The following is a 20,538-nucleotide window of genomic DNA, read 5'->3' as shown; positions in this document are numbered from 1 at the left end:
GTTCTCCTCTTCGTCACCCTCACCTTGCATCTCGCTTCTCTCTTGTTTCTGTACCCCTCACATGCTTTCTTTGTTCTACTTTCCAGCAAATCTTCACAAACTTGCATCTTTTCTTCCACCACTGCCTCTCCTGTTCCCTCCTCTTTATCTCACATATCACCTTTACACACTTGAGCATTTCCTCCTTGATGCACACTCATTCTTCTACTCATTTCTCTTTTATACTTCACCACTTTTCATAGATGTCAACTTCTAATATTCATTAACTTTTTCCTTTCTATTCAATTTGTTTACCCTCAGCACATTTCTACTTATCTCCCTTTTATACCTACACTCTTAATCTCCCTTCTACTATATAATGACCTAACAATCAACTTCTCTCACCCCCCTGAACACATTTACATCCATAATTCTTGCAAGCCTCCCTTTGTGTACTACTACATAGTCCATGTCCTTTTGAACACCCTCCACTCCACCATCCTTTCTATGTACACTTATGCTTGTCTCTTTTTTTAAACACTGTGTTGAATATCACCAACTCCTTTTCTAAACTCCAGCATTGAGATCCCCCAATACTACATTTATTTTCCTCACAAAACTCTCTACACACTCATTCAAATCAACACAAAAATCCTCCCTCTCTTCACTTTTCTCGCTACTAGGAAGGAATGCACTTACAAAAACCCTCATCTCTAATACCATTTCACCTTTGCCCAAATTATCTTCAATGACACCTCCCTCCACTCCATGTAGTTACTGGCAGTGCCACTCCTTCCCTCTCTCACCCCCCATGTCACTCCTGAAATCCTATCTACCATGCTCCTAAACTCAAATTCATCCTTACCTTTCGACTTAGAATCACTCAATTCTAACACATAAATCTTTCTTCTTACTAGCACATTGCCAATCTCTCTCCTTTTACTCTCATTTGTACCACATCAGTGTCAATAAACAAATTGGCTGATAGTTCATCAATTGGCATTACCTTACTGCCTACCAACTATTTGTAATGTAATTATGTATTGTGATCCTTTGAAGTATCAAATCCACAAGGAGTTAAGATGAGAGGGAGGAAAGGGTGGTGGATGGGAGTGGAATGGGAGTGGGTGCAAGCCTTTTGAGATGGTTACCTCCCTTATAAGGGGGAAAAGCCCTTGGTATATGGACAGAGATGTATTGTGATATCAAAATACCAAATGTACTCAGTTGTACATGGTGGATACACATACCAAAACACCCTTTCCCACTTATCTGAGGGGTGGCAGAGTCAATGCATAAACCCACTTGTTGTCCCTCTATCTTAGTTCCTTATGAATGAGGGATCACCCCTGTCCCCATCCATTGCTCAGGCAATGCAGCAACCACTGTGGTGCTATGGGTTTTCCATTTTGTGAAATGTGAGGCAACAATTAATTAATTAACTAATTGCCACTGAACTGCCATTCAATAGCATAACCTTCCTAATACAATGTCCTACATTCTGTGCCAACATACATTTTAATTTTTTTTAACCATTGTGTGACTAAAACAAACAAATGTCTCTTATGTGTTTTTACGTGTTGAAGTCAATGTCTTCTGAATTTCTGTCACTCATGATTTTCTTGCTCAAGCATATTTGCTCTCAATAACAATCTCTCTATATACCAAGGATTTTTTTGCCCTTATATGGGAGGCAATTAAGTCAAAAGGGACATCAAATCAATAATAATAAAGAAAAATAAAAAATAAAAGAAATAAAAAATAAAAAAGGTTAATCATTAAGATCAATTAACTTGTCAAAAAGATTATACTGATCAATTAGCAAACAGTCTGGTTACAGATTATTTGCCAATTAATTTGTCTTATATTCATTAAATTCTGTATAAGGTACTGACTACACCAATTCTATACATTCAATACTTCAATGACAACTCTTATGGACCAGAGTCATACAGCACTCTTTTACAACTGGAAATCAATCCTCATTTAATCCAATGTCCCAAGTCTTTCTGGCAGGAAACTATGGGAACTGATCTCCACTCTTAGTAAATAACTAATCACTTTTCATATCTATCACTCCCTTCTGCTACCCTCCTTTACCACCCTATTGCTTCACTTTTTTTTCCTAAGCATCCTATGGCAGGGGACAAGAACACTGCCATCATATTAGTTTATGTATCTGAAGGTGACTAAATGGGGTGGAAAGAGGAACTAAGGAACCCCTTTTTTTCATCTTTTTTTTCTTCTATTTTGCCGGGTCAATAAATATGCTTTGACTTGGTCAGCTTCTCTATATGGGGAATTAAGGCCTTTGTGCCTTTATGTATACAGTATGATGCTGGATAATTTTTTCTAATTTCTATGTACAAAAAGATCAGCAATAACTTTGCCCTAACTTTTTATGATATACTGGGTATACAGCTCATAAATATTCACTATGATTTTCTTACATATTGTTTCTAAATAAGCTTGATCTATAAACTTGCCTTCTTCATGAGGTGTGATACAATAGACATGTCTGGAGGAAGAAACTGTTCTCTGTATGCTGGTTTAGTATCACCATCAGAAGAGGATGCTCTGGGATCCTGAAATCCTAGTTGTCCTAAGAGTTTCATATTGAACTTTATGCGAGTCTTCTGCAGATTAGAAAATGTTGATAGGAGTCTTTCACTGTTCCCCTGAACTCCAGTATCCTTTTCCACAGAAGTTTGGGTCTGAAATCACAAGCAAAAATTAAATTACTTAAATTTCATAAGCTCAATCTAGAAGTTATCATTAAAAAAATTAGATGAATATTTAAAGGAAGGAGCAATGACAGGTACCTGTTTGTGTTGGTCCTGCAACTGAACAGTGAAGCTGACTATTTTCAAAACTCATCAACCCCCTCACCTCCATCAGGTGGTACAACCTTGAAGGGCTGACACTCAGTCTCTACACTGGGCCCAAGATCTTTCTCTATTAACTTCACTGTATTTCTTTCACCTTTTCACACATGGAGAACTGACAACTGGTGACCATTCCCCTCCTCACTTCCAGTTGGTGACATAGGAACACTCACACAACACTGCACAGACAAATGCCCAAAATTTCTTCCCAGAGAGATCAGGGGAAGGGCCTAGAGATTGTTTCAAACTATTGCATGGCTGTGGGCTTCCCATTTATTGAAACTTAAGTGGGAGGAGCTAAGAAAATGACTATGATGGGAGAGGAAAATGAAAGAGATACAAAGTACTTTAATGATGTACAAAGAACCCTGAAAATGAGGAGATCTGGTAAAGTACCTGGGTTGGATGGGTGTCATGTGGGGTGTCTAAAAGGGAGCTGCGGTTATGGTGGATTGGCTAGTGAGGTTGTTTACTATGTGTCTAAGGGAACAGAGAGTGCCAGAGGGCTGGAGGAGTGACTGTATAGTTCTGCTTTACAAAGTAAAAGGGAATATTTTGTGAATGTGGTAGTTTCAGAGGGGTCAGTTTGTTAAGCAGTTGGAGATGTTTTAACTGAGGAACAGATGAAAAAATTTGGTGAGGAGCAATGTGAGTTTTGGAAAGGTAGAGGGTGTATGGATCAAATTTTTGTAGTAAGGGAGACAATTTTTTTTTTTTTTTTTTTTATTTGTAGAAGGCTTATGGCAGGGTAGACAGGAAGGCACTGTGGTAGGTATTAGATATATGGGGTTGGAGGAAAGCTGTTAAGGACAGTCAAGAGTTTTTATGAAAGTAGTAGAAACTGTGTTAAGAGTGGGAATGGAGAGAGCAAATGATTTGAGGGGATGGTGGGGCTGTGTTAGGGCCATGTCATGTTGCCATGACTGTCCAATGTGTGTGGGGAGGTGCCCTGTATGCTGCTCTCTGGGTGGAATCCCCCATGGCAATCATGACCAGTTGATTCAGCATCCATCCAATGGCAAACCAGCAGTAGTTCTCAGTGGTGTTTAAGAAGACATAGAAAAGTCATAACACTCCATCAGGAAGGGAGGCTTCTGTGAAAGTTTGTTTCTTATAAGAAGTGAGGGATGCCATTGCATTGAGACGTCCCACCTAGTAATAGAACATAGTAAATCTTCAAAGCTCTGGACTTCAAAGTTCCAGATAATGAGAGGATCCATATGAGGTCTTGGGTAGTTTCAATGTGATGGCATTTATATGTATGTATTTGCCTAATTGTAGTATACAGGAAAGTCCAACACTCATTGGGTCCTATCTCAATTTTTTTTATCATACCTAGACTCAAATTCATGTACAGTTCCAACTTAATCTATATCCTTGATTTCCAATTATTATATTCATATTTGAACTTAGGCTATATCACTTATCTATGCATCTATATGGAAACCTGTATTTCTTCATATCCTTAAGACATGTGATCTTTCTTAATTTGCTCTCATGTCCTCTTAAAGCCCTCCCATCTTTAATCAGATCTCTTCTGTCAATATAATCTATCCTCTTCAGTGATCTGAATACTTTAATCATATCACCTTTCTTTTCTATCTTTCAAAGTTGGCAGACCCAATGTTTTTGATCTTTCCATGTATGGTTTATCTGCCTGGCTGGGGACCAGTTTGGTTGCTGCACTTTGTATTCTTTTGATCTTACTTATATTCTTCACCCTGTGTGGGGAGCATACTACTGGCACATATTCCAGTCTTGGATGGATTAGGGTTTCAATGATTTTTTTTTTTTTTATCATCTCTTCATCTATGTAGTGAAATGCCACTTTGATCTTCTGCAGTAGTCCGTATATCTCTCCCACAATCCTGTTGATATGTCTGTCATGTAACAAGTTGTCTTTTATCAATACTCCCATATCTTTCTACTCTTTTGCTTTTGTAATGAGTTCACTTCCTAAGGAATAGTCTAAGAATGGTCTTTTGCCACAATCACCCATTTTCAGTACTTTCCATTGTTTGGTATTGAACTTCATTTCCCATTCTTGGTTCCATGCAAAAATAATGTCTAGATCTTTTTGCAATAGTCTACTGTATTCCTCATTTTTCACTTTTATGATTTTTGCATCATCTGCAGATATGTTGGCATAGCTTGTTGTTCCTTCCATCATGTCATTGACATGGCCAAGAAACATTATTGGTGCAAGCACTAAACCTTGTGGAACTCTGCTCATTACTTCTTTCCATCTTGACATTTTATTTTTTACCACTGTCCTTGTGTACCTTTCCTTCAAAAAATCTCTCGCCTATTCTAGTAGTTTGCCTCTCAATCCTCCAATGCACTCCAATTTACACATAAGTCGACTGTGAGGTACTTTATCAAATGCCTTCTCCTGTTCAAGGTAAACACAGTCCACCTACCCACCTCTCTCTTTTGCATTTCATCAATCACTCAAGTAAAAGCTCAAAAGGTCTGACACACACACAACCTTCCAGATCTGAAGCCAAACTGATTGCCTGTCAGGATGTTCATCTTTTCAAGATATTTGGTTCACTGATCTTTCACAATTCTTTCACACAATGTCACTATTGTGCTGGTCAGTGATACTGGCCTATAATTTAGCGGTGTCTCCTTTGTGAATTGGCACCACATTTGCCCTTTTCCAATCAAGTGGCACAATGCTTTCTTTCAATGAACATGTAATACGACTGTGAATCTTGTTGGCTAGTTGTTCCCTACATTCTTTAAGTATCCAGTTTAAGATCCCATCAGGTCCTGAAGCTTTTGTCACATCCAATGATCCCAAGAGATTCACCACTTCCCTGACTTCTACATTCATATCTTCTAAACCTGGGTTTTTGCTCCCCTCATTTTCTTCTAAAATAAGTGGTCTCTTTTGTGAAGACCAACTGGAAATTTTCATTCATTATTTCTGCCTGAGCTGATGTTTCTTCAAAGACCTCACCACCCACTATTAACTTCCTGTGTCTCAATTTACCATTTATAATCCTGCAAAAGTTTTGATTCATCTTTGCATTTATCTACTAAACCTCTAACTTGCTTTCTTCTCTTCAAATTCTTGTATAGCCATTCCTAGCTTGTTTGTAAGATTCTTTTGTTATATCACTTCTTCTCTTTTTTCATTTTTCCCAAGTCACATCCCTGGCCTTTTCTGCAATCTCACTTTTTGTTAAACCAGTCCTGTTTCTGCTTTTTCCTTCCACTAGTCTTTGGCACTTATTTGCTCACTCCCCAGTTGTAAATGTCAAGATTTCCCATTTCCTCCTTATTCCCATAGTATTCATGAATTCCTGCTAATTTGCTTCTTCAATGAATTTTTTCAACCCTAAATAATCCTCTTTCCTAAAATTGAGTCTCCCTTGTCTGTGTAATTCATTCCTTGGCTCTATTTCTTCATCCTCCAGCTGAAATTTAATTGTTACATGGTCACTTTTTCCTATGGGGCAAAGGTAGTTGTGAGCTGATGATGTTTGGGTCTTTGGTTAGTAACAGATCTAATCTTGTGAGAATGTCATCTCCCCTTACCCAAGTCACTTCATTTACCCATTGGGTCATTGTGTTCTCTATTGTTATACTTCGCAGGATATTTTCCCAGAAATCTGCTTTGACTCTTGCTTCCCATTCCTCCCAGGTGACCTCATTGCAATTAAAATCTCACACACACAAGCAATATAGTATAAATATACAGTATCAATCAATATGCTGCCCCATATACCTCTTGCACAAAACCTATGGCTCCCAGGTAACTGGAAACAGCCACCATAAGACACTCATGTAAGCAATATTGTGTTGCTATCTAGGTATAGCTAGTGTGGCACAGTGTAGACAGAGGTGTATGGTGTCCTGTGTAATGATTGCATTTAGGGTAGTTTGTTTCTGTAGTCAGGCCTGTTCTATGCTAATACTGTCTTAGTGCTTGATGGTGACATCAATACAAGTGTGTAAGTGTGAGATTTTTCTGTAGGGATCGTGATTGAGCAAGTTCGATGGTACAATAATCATGATATATAATAAGTGAAGTACAGATAATTCTGTAAACTTTATATAACTATAGAGAACACAAATACACTAATTGTACATTATGATATCCTTACATTAACACTGAAATGTTGGCAGAAATTCTGAGGCAACACAACATTGTTATTCAGAGGTAGCATTGCTATGTAAACATGCATGCAAGCAATCTAGTTCATGTATATAGTACAATAACCTTGAAGAACAATAGCATAAGTACAGGAAGCAAGTATAGATTTGAAATATGTTTTACATTTATTACTATGCTCTACCTAAAACACAAGTTTTCTTTGAAATCCTTGAGTTGTGCTTACCCATAATAGCAAGTGGTGTATATTTCATGAAATTTATTTTCAGTGCTGATGTGGAGTATTTACTTTGTATATATGACAATTTTTAATTAGTCTTAATATTTATGACATCACTTTACATAAGTATAGTGCTGTAAAGTGAATTAGTATGAGATGCTCTATCTACACATTTATTTGGTTGTATAACAGACTGGTCCACTGTATAACTTCAGAAAAAATCTGGAATTTCGGTTTGCACCAAATATCATTCCAGATCTTTGAAGTTTTACTCTACAAGCAAAGGATTTCAGATCTTACCTGTAACACATTAGTAATGACCTTAAGAAGTTTCTTGACTCCTCCACCAAAGAGAGTTGCCCACTCTTTGTCCCCTACTGGCTGTGCCGTGAGACGGTAAAGAACATAGGCATCACATGTGGCAATACCATGGACCAAGAGGCTGAGATAAACAGCAATATAGGCTTCACACAATAAGATGGTTAGTTTTGGGGTGTCTTCATCTCTTTCTCTTGCTATCAAGGCCAGCAATGATGTCACACCTAAAACAAATGAATCAACATTGAATGTTCATAAATCTTCAAAGGCAATATCTTACAGCTTTCTGTATTCAGACTTCCAACATTCAGAATGTTTTCATGGTGTTTTATTTTTCTTATTCGATCTAATATATGCTAAAAACAAGAAAATTGGCGAATAGCTGAAAAGACACCCCTTGAGTCATGATATCTATTTGTTTACCAAAATGCTTTTTCTTCCTTACAGGGGAGTTAGCCAGTCAAGCCTGCACCCACCCACCCATCCCACTCCAATTTGTTTTCCTTTTTATCTTAACTCCTTGTGGATGAAGGGCCATATTCTTGCCCTCCAGCCCACTGTCTGTGTCAGAAACAATGCAGTAAGACAGAGCACCTCCACAGGAGGGCCCAACAGTCAACTGAAGCTGGTTTAGCCCTACAGCTTCATTACATGGTGACCCCCCCCTCCTTGTCCATTCATGAGTAATTACAGAGGACAAGCTGAAATTCCCTTGAGCTGCAACATTTTTTTCATCCATTCTCAACCCATCTCCCCTCAACCCTTCCCTGCTGAACAAACTCTCCCTTTTACTTGAGGCCCTCTTCACTCCGTCCATCCACCTCATTCTAGGACTTCCCCTCAAGTTCACAAAGAAACCTCAGGGACAAACCAGTGGCTATGGCCAATTACATAAATACTGTATGAATCCAGTAAAACTGAGCAATCACATTACATATGCATGATGAAAAGTGTTAATCTATGTTTAAGATAAGTACAAATTCTGGGGTATTGGCTGCTTATTATTGTGGCAAAGTAGCATGCAGTTGATACTTTAGGGTCTATAAGGGGTGCCCCTATGGACCAGAGCCACACATCATTTTGTCTATGATAGAGGAAAACTCTTCATAGAGAAATGATGACACTTTTATACTATGACTGTCCCTCCGTTATGCTGTCCCCCAACCCCTTGCTGCTGTCCTGTACCATTTCTCTGAGTATTCATTTTCTGCTGTGGGGAATTCCCTGTGGTGGGGGAAAAGAATACTGCCACCAAGTTTTTCCACTTGGATCGTAAGAGGCGAGAAGAAAGGGACGGGGAGTGGGACTAGGCATCCTTCTCCTTGTAGCCCCACAGGGGACATTCCTAAACGAAAAAGTAAGAGGGTCTGGGAGTTTTCCGACCAGCACCCTAAGGTTTGGGTCTTTTAATGTGCGTGGATGTGGTACAGATGAGAGTAAAAGGGAAGAGATAGGTAGTATGTTTGTGAGAAGAAAGATGGATGTGTTGGTTTTGAGTGAAACTAAGCTGAAAGGGAAGGGTGAGTGTAAGTTTGGGAGTGTAAGTGGGAGGTTATCAGGGGTGAAGAGAGGGCTAGGGAGGGAAGGGGTGGCTATTCTAGTAAGTGAAGAGATAGGTAAATGTGTAGTGGAGTGGAAGGAGGTTTCCTCAAGGATAATGTGGATGAAGGTGAAACTGGGAAAGGAGATGTGGGTCTTTGTAAGTGCATATGGGCCTGGCAGTGAGAAGAGTGTAGAAGAAAGGGAGGCCTTTTGGATAGATTTAAATGAGTGCATAGAGGATTTAGGGAGAAATGTCAATGTAATAGTACTGGGAGACCTTAATGCTAGGGTAGGAAATGGTCCAATTGATGGAGTGGTTGGGAAATGTGGAGTTCCAGGAAAGAATGGTAGTGGAGAGTTGATGGTGGAAATGTGTCTAGAAAGAGAGTTGATGATAGCAAATACAGTGTTTCGGAAGAAAGTCAAGCATAAGTACACATGGGAGAGGGTGGTGGATGGAAGGGTGGTAGATTGAGCGTTGATGGATTATGTAGTGGTAAATAGGACTATGATAGGAAGAGTTAAGGATGTACATGTGCGAAGGGGAGAGGGTGGGGGAATATCAGATCATTTTTTGGTGGAAGGTAAGTTGATAGTGGAGGATAGATGGAGAAAGAGGAAAGGGACAAAAGGTAGGGAGGTGCTTAGAGTGAACTCTTTAAATGAAAAGGAAAAGGAGAAGGAGTACAAGAAGCTGAAGGAGTGGGAGGGAGTGAAGGATAGAGTAGAGCTAGGTGTGGAGGAGGAATGGGGATGGTTCAAGGAGGGAGTCACAAAGTGTGCAAGGATGGTGTGTGGAACAAGAAGGACAGGAGGAAATAGAAGGAAGGGTGGTGAATGGTGGGATGAGGAAACAAAGAAGGTTGTAGAAGAGAAGAAGCGAGCTTTCACAGATTGGTTACGAAATAGGACGAGGGAGTCAAATGAGAGGTACAAAGGAAAGGAAAGAGAAGTAAAGCAAAAGGTAAAGAAGGAAAAGAGGAGAGCAGATGTGAAGTGGGGTAAGAGTATGGCAGAAAATTTTGAAAGTAATAAAAAGATGTTTCGGAAAGAAATTAAGAGAGGAAGAGGAGGTGAATCAAGTAGAGAAGAAAAGGTAAAAGGTGCAGATGGAGAGATGATAATGGAAGAGAAGGCAGTAAGGGGAAGATGGGCAGAATATTTTAGGGAGTTGCTAAATGTGAAGGAGGATAGGGAGGGAAAGATAGTTGCAGTGGGAAATGCTAAGAAAATGACCGTGATGAGTGAGGAAAATGGAGGAGAAATAAGGAAGGATGAAGTGAAGGCAGTTGTTAACCACTTCAGTACGGGACTTAAATCTCGCGGGCAGCAGCCAATGCCAGCCGTACGACGTAACGAAATAATATTCGCATCATAAAATATAGTTGCCGCTTATATCGATCGTTCTCTCTTTCACCCGCGAATTTTGAAAACCACAGAGAATGGGATTAAGGGCGCATTTGGGAGAATGTAAAAACACGGGCGACTACAATAAATATAATCAAGACGCCGATATGGCAGCGTCGCGAATCCACTTGCTCCTCATGACGCCTACGTGTGCGGCACCGTATGGAAGGGGTTAAGATGATGAAAGCAGGTAAGGCACCTGGTCTGGATGGATGCCATGCAGAATGTCTAAAAAAAAAAGGAGGTACAGTGATGGTGGACTGGCTGGTGAGGTTATTTAATGTTTGCTGGAGAGAGGGTAGAGTGCCGGAGGACTGGAGGAGTGCCTGTATAGTTCCTCTTTACAAGGGAAAAGGGGACAAGTGTGAATGTAGTAGTTTCAGAGGGATTAGCTTGTTAAGTGTAGTTGGGAAGGCTTATGGGAGGATCTTGATTGAGAGGATTAGGAGAGGAACAGAGGGAGTAATTGGTGAGGAAAAGTGTGGATTTAGGATGGGTAGAGGTTGTGTAGATCAGATCTTTGTGGTAAGACAAATATGTGAGAAAGCTATAGGAAAGGGGAAGGATGTTTTTTTGGCTTTTATGGATCTGGAAAAGGCTTACGATAGGGTAGACAGAAAAGCACTGTGGGAGGTTATGCAGATATATGGGATAGGAGGAAAGCTTCTAGGAGCTGTCAAGAGTTTTTATGAGAGTAGTAGAGCTTGTGTCAGGATTAGAAATGGAGAGAGTGAGTGGTTCGAGGTAAAGGTGGGAATTCGTCAGGGATGCGTCATGTCGCCCCGGCTGTTCAACTTATACATGGATGGGGTAGTGCGAGAGGTAAATGCAAGGGTAGTGGGTTAAAGAAAATGGAGAAAAGTGGGAGGTGAGCCAGCTGTTGTTTGCTGACGACAATGCGCTTGTGGCAGGATTGGAGGAGGGACTGAGGAAGTTAGTGACAGAGTTTGGGAGAGTATGTGATAGAAGAAAGCTAAAGATAAATGTGGGTAAAAGTAAGGTAATGAGATGTACAAGGGGTGAAAGTGGCAGTAGACTGGAAGTGAGCATTAAGCGAGAGCGACTGGAGGAAATGGATATTTTTAGATACTTGGGTGCAAATGTGGCAGGAAAAGGTGGAGTGAAGGTGGAGGTAGAATGTAGATTGAGAGAAGCAAGTAAATGCCTTGGTGGATTGAAAAGTGTAATGAGGAATAGACATTTGGGAATGGATGCTAAGAGGAGACTGTATGAAGGAGTGATTGTGCCAACAGCACTGTATGGGGCAGAAACATGGAACATAAGAGAGGAAGAGAGGAGTTTGAATGTGTTTGAGATGAGGTGTCTGAGAAGTATGATGGGGGTTACTAGGCTAGATAGAGTGAGAAATGAGGAGGTGAGGAGAAGAACAGGGGTGGAAAGGGAGTTGGGAGATAGGGTTGATGAAAGATTATTAGGATGGTTTGGACACATGGAAAGAATGAGTGAAGAAAGACTAGTAAAAGAGGTATGGAAGGCAGATGTGGAGGAAGTGAACATGAGGGGACGTCCTAGGATGAGGTGGATGGATGAGGTGAAGGGGGCTTTGGGGAAGAGGGGAATGTCTGTTGAGGAAGGACAGGAGAGGACAGAAGACAGGGGTGAATGGAAAATGGTTGTATATGGATGATGTTGTGATGCATGAGGTGGAATGGGCGGGGGGATGGGGGGTGAGGTAGTATGTGTGAGCAAAATGTGACGCAGCCCGAAGGGATTTCTCTCCGTCTTCTCCTTTTATGCATGGGGGGACGGAGATTGGGGGTCGCCGATTTAATGAAACGGCCTTGCTGTGGATGTGCTGTGTCTTGCGACACTGCTTCTGACCCAGGGCAGTGGACAAGGTGCAGGGATGACCCATCATTCAGGAGTTGCTAAGATAAGAGGGAGGGTGGAGGGGTGTGGAGTGTATTCAGGGATGGAATGGGTGGGAATGATTTTATGCCTTTTCCTTTTTGGCTACCTCCCTTGTAAGGGGGAAAAACCCTTGGTATATGTGTGTACAAATTGGGAAGGAAAAAACAAAAAAAAACAGAACTCACCAGGCCATTTTGCTGGAGGTGTGCAGACTTGCAACGGTTCTTCTTCCTGCATAATGTGGGATCTTGAGTCTCTGCCCACTAAATGAGACTCTCGATGTGCTTCACTAACATGTTGAATGTCAACACCAAGAGCAGCCACTCTGCCAACAATGTGCATAAATAAAAACATATAAATAAAATACACATTATGTATTCTTTTTATATATGGCAGATTTCCCCAGGAAGGGAATTACCAATCCAGCTCATTTTATGCAGTCACTTCTAATTAAAAGTGTCAGAAATAGTTATCGAGGGATGGAGGCAGAGAGAAGACTATATGATGGGGTGAATGTGCTTGCAGTACTGTATAGTGTGGATTTAGAGTGAGAGGGAGGTAGAAAGAAGAAAATCAAATGTGTTAAATGGGAGCTGTACGTCTCCTACAAGAGAGACCTGGGGCAATATACTGATTGGTTAAAGAAAGAACAATTGGCAAATGAAAAACAAAGATTCAGGTAGGAACAAATATGGTGATGAGTTGTTGTTGTTGGCCCTCTTCTTCTCTCAAGAGAAGATTGAAAGACAAAGATAGCCAATCTTCTGTGTGGTAATTGCATCTGGGGCAGTTTGAATCTGTAGCCACTATTCTGTGTTGGTACTGTCTTAATGATGGATGGTGTCCTGAGCACAGATGTGCCAGTGTGATTCTGGTCAGGTGTGTGTGTGTGTGGGTGTGTGTGTGGGTGGGGGTTTCTCTGAGGGGGCTTATATCTGAAGGTTGTTGTTGGAGTAGAGTTTGGGAGTCTTTTTTGAAGGGCTTGTCTAGTAATCTAAGTGTGTATGTGCTTCTGTGTGGTTGTTATGTGTGGTATAGGAGGTCAGTTGTTATAAATATTTGAGTATCATCTCCTGACATAGAGGATAATGGGCTTTGAAGAATAGTGGGAAGATGATTTTTCCTGATTACATATATATAAAAATAATCACATTTTTCTTATTGAATAAATTGAACTCCATGGATATATACTGTACCTATGATGTGCTTTGACAGTGAAAGTTTCTGAATCACAGAGGGACTGATAGATGCAAGCAGAAAGTGCAGCTGCCAGGTTCCTCAGGACAACAGCCTCAGTCATCAGGTGATTGGTGGGTCTTGCAATCCCGATGATTTCAACCAAACTTTGTAGAAGATCATGGGTCCCTGCCTAAAGCACACAATTATAAAATGCTATCAGTATTCATACTAAATGAAGTCAGACATATACTTTTGCACATGAAATTAAGACTGCAATTTTTTTTACAAAGTTAAGATGGAAAATGCTGGACATGTGTACATACAATATAATAATGCTACCATCCTCCTTGAATATAATTTATTTATATATAAATAAATAAAACCATCTATTTCTATATATCTATATGCCAAAAGGCTTCTTTCCCCCCTATAAAGGATACAGGGGTGACCTGTCGTCCATGAGGAGCTAAGATGAGAGGGGTGGGGAAAGAGTGGTGGATGGGAATGGAATGGGTGGGGATGAAGTGGGCGTGAGTGGGTCAAGTCAAAGTCAAAAGTAGCCTTTTGACTTTGGCTACCTCCCTGGTAAGGGGGAAAGAAACCCTTGGTTTATAGATAGATAGAATTATTTATTCATATACATATATATATTCATATATGTGTGTGTGTGTGTGTGTGTGTGTGTGTGTGTATACTTAATTGTAGTATGAAGGAAAGGAGCCATGATTTTGAGTCCTGTTTCCCTACTCTCCAATTGATCATACCTAGTCTCAAATTCGTATGGTTCCCACTTGGTGTGTGTATGCATGTGCATGTGTGAAAGATCTTTGACAGATAACTTTGAAACAAATTACCTGTAGATGTCTAATAGGGTCAGATACCACAGTCTTATTTGAAGCAATAGAAGCTGATAGAAGTGGAAGTGTGGTGGGGAAGGGTAGAGGGGAGAGGAGCTGCTGTTTACTGCTTTCTTGCTGTAGCTCCTGTAGAAGAAGGACCAATTCCATCCTGACTGATGCTAAACCACCTCCACTTGAACCATGTAAAGAGCAGTAGCTCAGTAGAGTTCGGAGTAACTGCTGGTTGGCTGCAAAGGAAAAGTGGGCATAGTTCAGATCAAGGTAGACTAGCTTGGCATGGAAGAGACAAATTTTTACTTCTTCCATTCCCCTTTCACACATCTCACGGGAAAATTGCACCACGTTAAGTCCCCAGCAGTATTTCCAGTTCATCCTTGGAGCTCCCCTCTCATGGTACAGAAGGCACCTCAAACTATACATCCTTCCCCAAGTCTCTGTCTCCTACCCACAATTTTGTTTGTCCACCACAATCTCATGTCTTTACAGCTTCATTCACTCCATCTATCCAATTTTTCCTTGATCTTCCTCTTATTCTCAAATTTAGCACTACAGATTCATGAATCCTTTGATCATACCTATTTACCTGTCCTTATAACATGATAAAACTATCCTGTATGAGGATGCTGAAAGATACAAAAGTGGGTGAGCATAGCTCTCTTCCCATAAAATATGACTATAATCTTCTTTTTGCATCCATCCCCAGATACCTATTTCTCATAACACTTTACATTCCTCACTACAATTTACCTCCATCCCTACTTCACCATGTCCTGCTACATGTGACCTTACATACTTAATACTATCCACTTCCTCTAACCTCTCTGTCCCCTACCAAAGAGAAGAAGTGGTAGCGGGCATTTTTAAGGGGGAACAGCATAACAGAGGGGTAGTTGCAGTACAAAAGTAGTATCATTTCTCTAGTAGATATTTTACTCTAACATAGACAAAATGATATATGGCTCTAGTCTGTAGGGGCATCCCAAAACAGTCTTTAAAGCATGGGCTGCATGCTACTGTGTAATTAGTATTATACAATAACATACAGTCAATACCCCAGTACAGGGACTTGATACATAATATTCAATTATTTTTTTACCTGTGAGCCACCTCTTTCTCTTTGCTGCTCTTTCCATCTTGGCTTCAAATTCTAGTTTCTCCTGTTGAAGTATCTCGTGCAATGTTGAAGGCTCTGATGTAGGAATGGGTGAAGGAGATCTAGGTTTCTCAGTTTCTTCACCCATGCCTGTTTCCACTAGATCTTCACCTGAAATGAATATGTATTTTTTGTCACCCATCCCGCAAAGATATGAAGAAACAATCTTAAAAAAATGTGTGCGTACATAGTCTGAATTTGATGATGGAGATAAAGGGGATGACGCCCACAGATTTCATGGCTAAGGCAAATTGATAGACCTTGTCAAGAGTTGTTTGGTGTGGGAAGGGAGGGGGGAAGGGAGGGAGGGAGGGAGGCCGTATGGGAGGAGCTTCCTTGGAGAGACTGTGGGGACTAGTGCTGGTGTGTGAGTGAAGCAACATGCTTCTTGGCATATAACCCCAATTGATGATGATGATGATGATGCTGGTGTTATGATTGTTGTCATGTTAGTATGGGTCTTGCTTCTTTTGGAAGGGATCTTTCTGTAGGGTTAATGTATTGAGAGGTTTGATGGAGTAGGGTGTTTGGTGGTCAGTTTTGTAGTTCTTGTTTTGTGATTTGAGTGTGAATGTGTTTTTTTTATGAATATGTTGTGTGGCGCAGGCTGTAGATTGTTGTAGATGTTTGAGTGATATGCTGCTGGTGTTTTTTCTGCATTCATTGGTTTGATGTAACAGGTGGATGAAGTTGAAAGTTTTTGCATATAACTGTGTACCTATAATTTTCATGTGATGGTGAAGATTTTGGTTTCTATATGCAGAGGTGGAGGGAGTGAACATTTCTGCATGAGGAGATGGAGGGGGGGGGGGTCACTGATTACATGAAGTGGCCTTGCCATGGATGTGCTGTGTCTTGCTGCTTTGCTTCTGACCCAGGGCAGTGGGTGGGATGTATGGATGACCCATCATCCAGGACGAGCCAAGAAAAGAAGGAGGGAGGGGTGGTGAATGAGAGTGGAGTTTGTGGTGATGAAATTGGTGGGAGTGGACTTTGGTTACCTCCCTTGTAAGGGAGAAAAAGCCATTGGTATATCTATGTATATAGATAAATAGTTAGATATAATGGTGTGAGCTTTGTTTCTTCTATTAAAGAATATGTTCATGTAAGAATTGAAGCAAATAAAATAACAGGAAAAGATTACATCTATTAATAAAAAAACAAGTTACCTGTGACTGCAAGGGTACTCCTATAATTGCAAACTTCCTTTAGTGCCTCAACTTCCCTTTCTAGCCAAACATACAACTGGTACCGAAGTTGGCCACCATCTACTTCACAACCTGTTGCCAAGGTTGCAAGTTCCTCCATCATCATCTTCAAGCAAGATACAAACTTGAGTTGCTGAGCCATGATGTCCAATCGCTTGCTGTTATTGTTGTCAACTGCACCTGTCAAGAATTGCACATACGGTGTGATTCATCGTGCTTTTCATCATGCCATTCTATTCTCTATATCCCAGGGTTTTTTTTCCCACTTACAAGGGGGGTAGCTAAAGTCAAAGGGCACATACCCACCCCCACCCATTCTGCTCCCATCCACCATCCTCTCCTCCCCCTCCTCTTAACTCTTCATGGATGACAGGTCATCCCTGTATCCCGCCCAATGCCCTGGGTCAAAAGCAATGAGGTAAGATACAGAACATCCACAGCAAGGTTGCTTTACTAAATTGGTGACCCCCTCCTCTCCATCCAATCATACAGAAAAAGAGAGGACTGGGAGAAATCCCTTTGGGCTGTGTCCAAATATCATTCACATATAACCACTCCCTAACACCTCCATCCCTCACCCACTCTCTTCCTTGCATCACAGCATCCTCTATACACAGCCATTCTCCACTCACCCCTCTATCTCCTGCCTTCTCCCTTCCCTGTTCAACAACCCTTTCACTCCATCCATCCATCTCATTCTAGGTTGCCCACTTGTGTTTACTCCCTGTACCTCTGCCTTCCACATTTCTTTTGCTAATCTTTCCATGTGTCCAAACCATCCCAATACTCTTTCATCTACCCTATCTCCCAACTTTTCCACTTCTGCTCTCCTCACATTCTCATTTCTCATTCTATCCAACCTTGTAACCCCTACCATACTTCTCAAACATTTAATCTCAAACACATTTAGTCTTTTTCTCTCTGCTTCTCTTGAATTCCATGTCCCTGTCCCGTAAGTGCTGTTGGCACAATCACCCCTTCATAAAATCTCCTTTTTGGATCCATTCCCAAATGCCCATTTCTTATGACACTTTTTAATACTTTTCAATCTTGGTATAAAGATAGATTTGTAATCACTGCATGTCTTAATCATACCACTAAAACTGTCATTTTCTTATTGGTGATACATCTATATTCAATATACTATTACTCTTTAAGCTAAAGGCAAAAATGAAATGAAATCACAAGCTTAAAAGTACTGCTAACCTTCAGCAGACTGTTCTTTAGACAATTCCTTTGGCTTTTGTTTGTCCTCTTCCAACTCAACATCAAGGTCCTCCTCATCTTCATTCCCAATAGAGAAGTCCAAGTCCAAGTCATCATCATCCTTTTTTGACTGGAATGACATTGGTGTGGCCCAGTCTAGTCCTGTTGATGCTAAAAAGAAAGAAGGATAAATGTTTGAGTAGGCATTATAACCATTATACATCCAGAGGTTTTTTTCTAACAACCAGTCTTCTTTCCCATGAAGATTTCCTTTAAAAAAAAAAAAAAAAGTCTCTCCCTAAGCTTATTATTTAGCAGACTTTAGGAATGCAAGACACTACAGTGAAATGGTTATGAGAAAAAGTGCAAGCGTACCTGTAGGTGGTGGCCCAAAGAGTGAAGAGGCATCTTTAGAGACAGGTTTGTTCCAGTCAAAGGAATTTGCGGATTCCAGGGTTCCAGAGTGGATCAACTCTTGTGCTGGCTTCTTCTCTTTCATAGGACTACCTAGCAGATCTGTTAAGCCATTTAATTTTAGTATGGATACCAATGTTGGAAAATAACACAAATATATGTGACACGGAGAACAGTGGGGAGGTTTCAAGTGTGGCCATAGGAAGTACCAGGAGAATGAATGTGATGAAAGAGGAGATTAATCAAGCTATAAGGCTTCTTATTTTTCATGGGGCTGCCTAGTAGGTCTGTTAAGCCATTTAATTTTATCATGAAAGTCCATGTTGATGACAGCATCTCCCCCTCTTGTATGAGGTACATATATTACAGAATAACACATACAAGTATGATGTAAACTGAGCAAAGTTTGACTCCTGATGGCTTACCTCCATCTTCTGGATTGTCAGGGTCAATTACATTGTCTGGCAGCTTAGACAACACCTCAAGAGCAAGTGTGGGGCAGCCTGAGCGTAGATGAGCATGTGAAGTGGTGAAGTAGAGTCTGCGCTCCAACGGTGTCATGCTACTTTCATATACACTTTTCTTATCTAAAGAATCTTGACCTGGACCAAACCTAGTTTCAAAAGAACATAAATGAAATCAAACTGTACAAAATAATAATCAAAGGCAATAAATCCATTTACAATAACTTCATTACTATGACTTTGAAATCTACATTTTTTTTTACCTTGAGGCCATAAGCGAGCCCCCGGAGTCCTTTGCTGTATTAGCAATGCATTGACGAATGAGGAGAGGATGTGTGCGCAGATATATATAAAAATTAAAGACACTTGGGTCTGCTGAAATGTACAAATTACAGTAGTTACAAACAAAACAGACATAAAAACAAAAGTGTCCTGCCTAATTCTGAGATCAAATATAAAATATTCTAATGTTTATGAAATAAATCACTCGTTGCAGTGATGTCATTCAAATAATCAAAACTAACAGTTGTGGAGCCTCAAACCTGGGGCCTTGTGAAAGTAGCAGACTGGATTTCCAATCATGAAGTCCCATATTTGAGGTTCCAGGACTGCTGGATTTGATTATATTCTAATGAGCTTTTATTCTCTTTTGAAGTTCAAAACAAGACAATACATCTTATCCAATTACAAAACTATGCCTTTTGATTATCTTAGTACTACTAAAAAATTAATTGGATGGGTTCTCTGACTTTTGGGTGGTTTTGCAAAACGCCTCGCGCCCCTGTGTTGACGTGGTGATTTTGTAACGCTTCTCAAGCCAGAGCCAGTAAGCCTTTTTCATTTTAACACCCACCCTTTCATTACTTTTCCAAAATGTCTGAGGAAGTTTCTTCTAGGATTTTCTGAGATTTATACTATATGGTGACAGTGACATAGTATATCTATCATAAAGTTTATATCTATAAACGTTGCTACTCGCTCAAGTCCCATGGGACTCCCTGCATGATAATGATAATGAATGGGATTGGGATTGGGGGTGGGATGACGAGACGTGACACAACATGAGCATAATTAAGGAGAATGTTGTAAATGTAAGGGCATCTTAGTACTACTAAAAAATTAATTGGATGGGTTCTCTGACTTTTGGGTGGTTTTGCAAAACGCCTCGCGCCCCTGTTGTTTTGTAACGCTTCTCAAGCCAGAGCCAGTAAGCCTTTTTTGTTTTAACACACAAATGTCTGAGGAATTTTCTTCTAGGATGAAACTTTATCGACACTTCTGGAAATGGGTGACGTGCTCAAAAAAGATACAAAAGAAAGACACCAAAAACAACTCTGAGCTTCTTGGACAGCTTCGAGCAGAACACGCTAGAACCTTTCCGGGTCTTTACGAAAAAACCAAAAGCTTTTCTGTGATAGAGTCTTTAAAGGAGTTCCATTTAAAAGTTCTTCAGTTTAATGTCACCATACGTGAAAATGAAGACTTTCTGTATTCAGATGAAATGTTTGACGATTTACAATTGTTTAACGGAGACGTCGAAAAGAGTAAATTCGATGGTTTTTCCAAGCACTATTTCGCGGGCTACAAGAGTTTCATAAAACATGGAGGCAGAGGTGATCACAGAAATTACCAAATGCACTACATCGACTCAATTTTTAAGAGTTACAAGCGTCAAGAGAAGAAGAACAAGTACGCTATAAAGAAAGTC

General features: G+C 40.4%; 1 protein-coding gene across 8 annotated transcripts in view; it reads right to left on the bottom strand.

Moving 5' to 3' along the window:
• Rbcn-3A (rabconnectin-3 alpha) overlaps positions 1 to 20,538 on the bottom strand; it is a 146,878-nt gene that overhangs the window by 56,373 nt on the left and 69,967 nt on the right. For 6 of the 8 annotated variants that reach the window (XM_076197637.1, XM_076197642.1, XM_076197640.1 and 3 more), the window contains 11 exons: positions 19,094 to 19,205; positions 18,792 to 18,979; positions 18,328 to 18,468; positions 17,953 to 18,123; positions 16,708 to 16,926; positions 15,482 to 15,649; positions 14,380 to 14,612; positions 13,543 to 13,715; positions 12,532 to 12,671; positions 7,508 to 7,749; positions 2,466 to 2,693 (listed from right to left, as the gene is read on the bottom strand). In XM_076197637.1, the coding sequence (XP_076053752.1) occupies positions 2,466 to 2,693; positions 7,508 to 7,749; positions 12,532 to 12,671; positions 13,543 to 13,715; positions 14,380 to 14,612; positions 15,482 to 15,649; positions 16,708 to 16,926; positions 17,953 to 18,123; positions 18,328 to 18,468; positions 18,792 to 18,979; positions 19,094 to 19,205 (2,015 nt within the window). The remainder of the gene's footprint in view (positions 1 to 2,465; positions 2,694 to 7,507; positions 7,750 to 12,531; positions 12,672 to 13,542; positions 13,716 to 14,379; positions 14,613 to 15,481; positions 15,650 to 16,707; positions 16,927 to 17,952; positions 18,124 to 18,327; positions 18,469 to 18,791; positions 18,980 to 19,093; positions 19,206 to 20,538) is intronic. The other 2 variants (XM_076197641.1, XM_076197638.1) reach the window with 2 other exon arrangements.

This window comes from Oratosquilla oratoria, chromosome 14, assembly GCF_046742065.1.
Source record: "Oratosquilla oratoria isolate Oo_2021 chromosome 14, ASM4674206v1, whole genome shotgun sequence".
Lineage (NCBI taxonomy): Eukaryota > Metazoa > Arthropoda > Malacostraca > Stomatopoda > Squillidae > Oratosquilla > Oratosquilla oratoria.
Note: the sequence above shows the minus strand (reverse complement) of the source record. Positions and strands in the feature narration are given on the sequence as shown.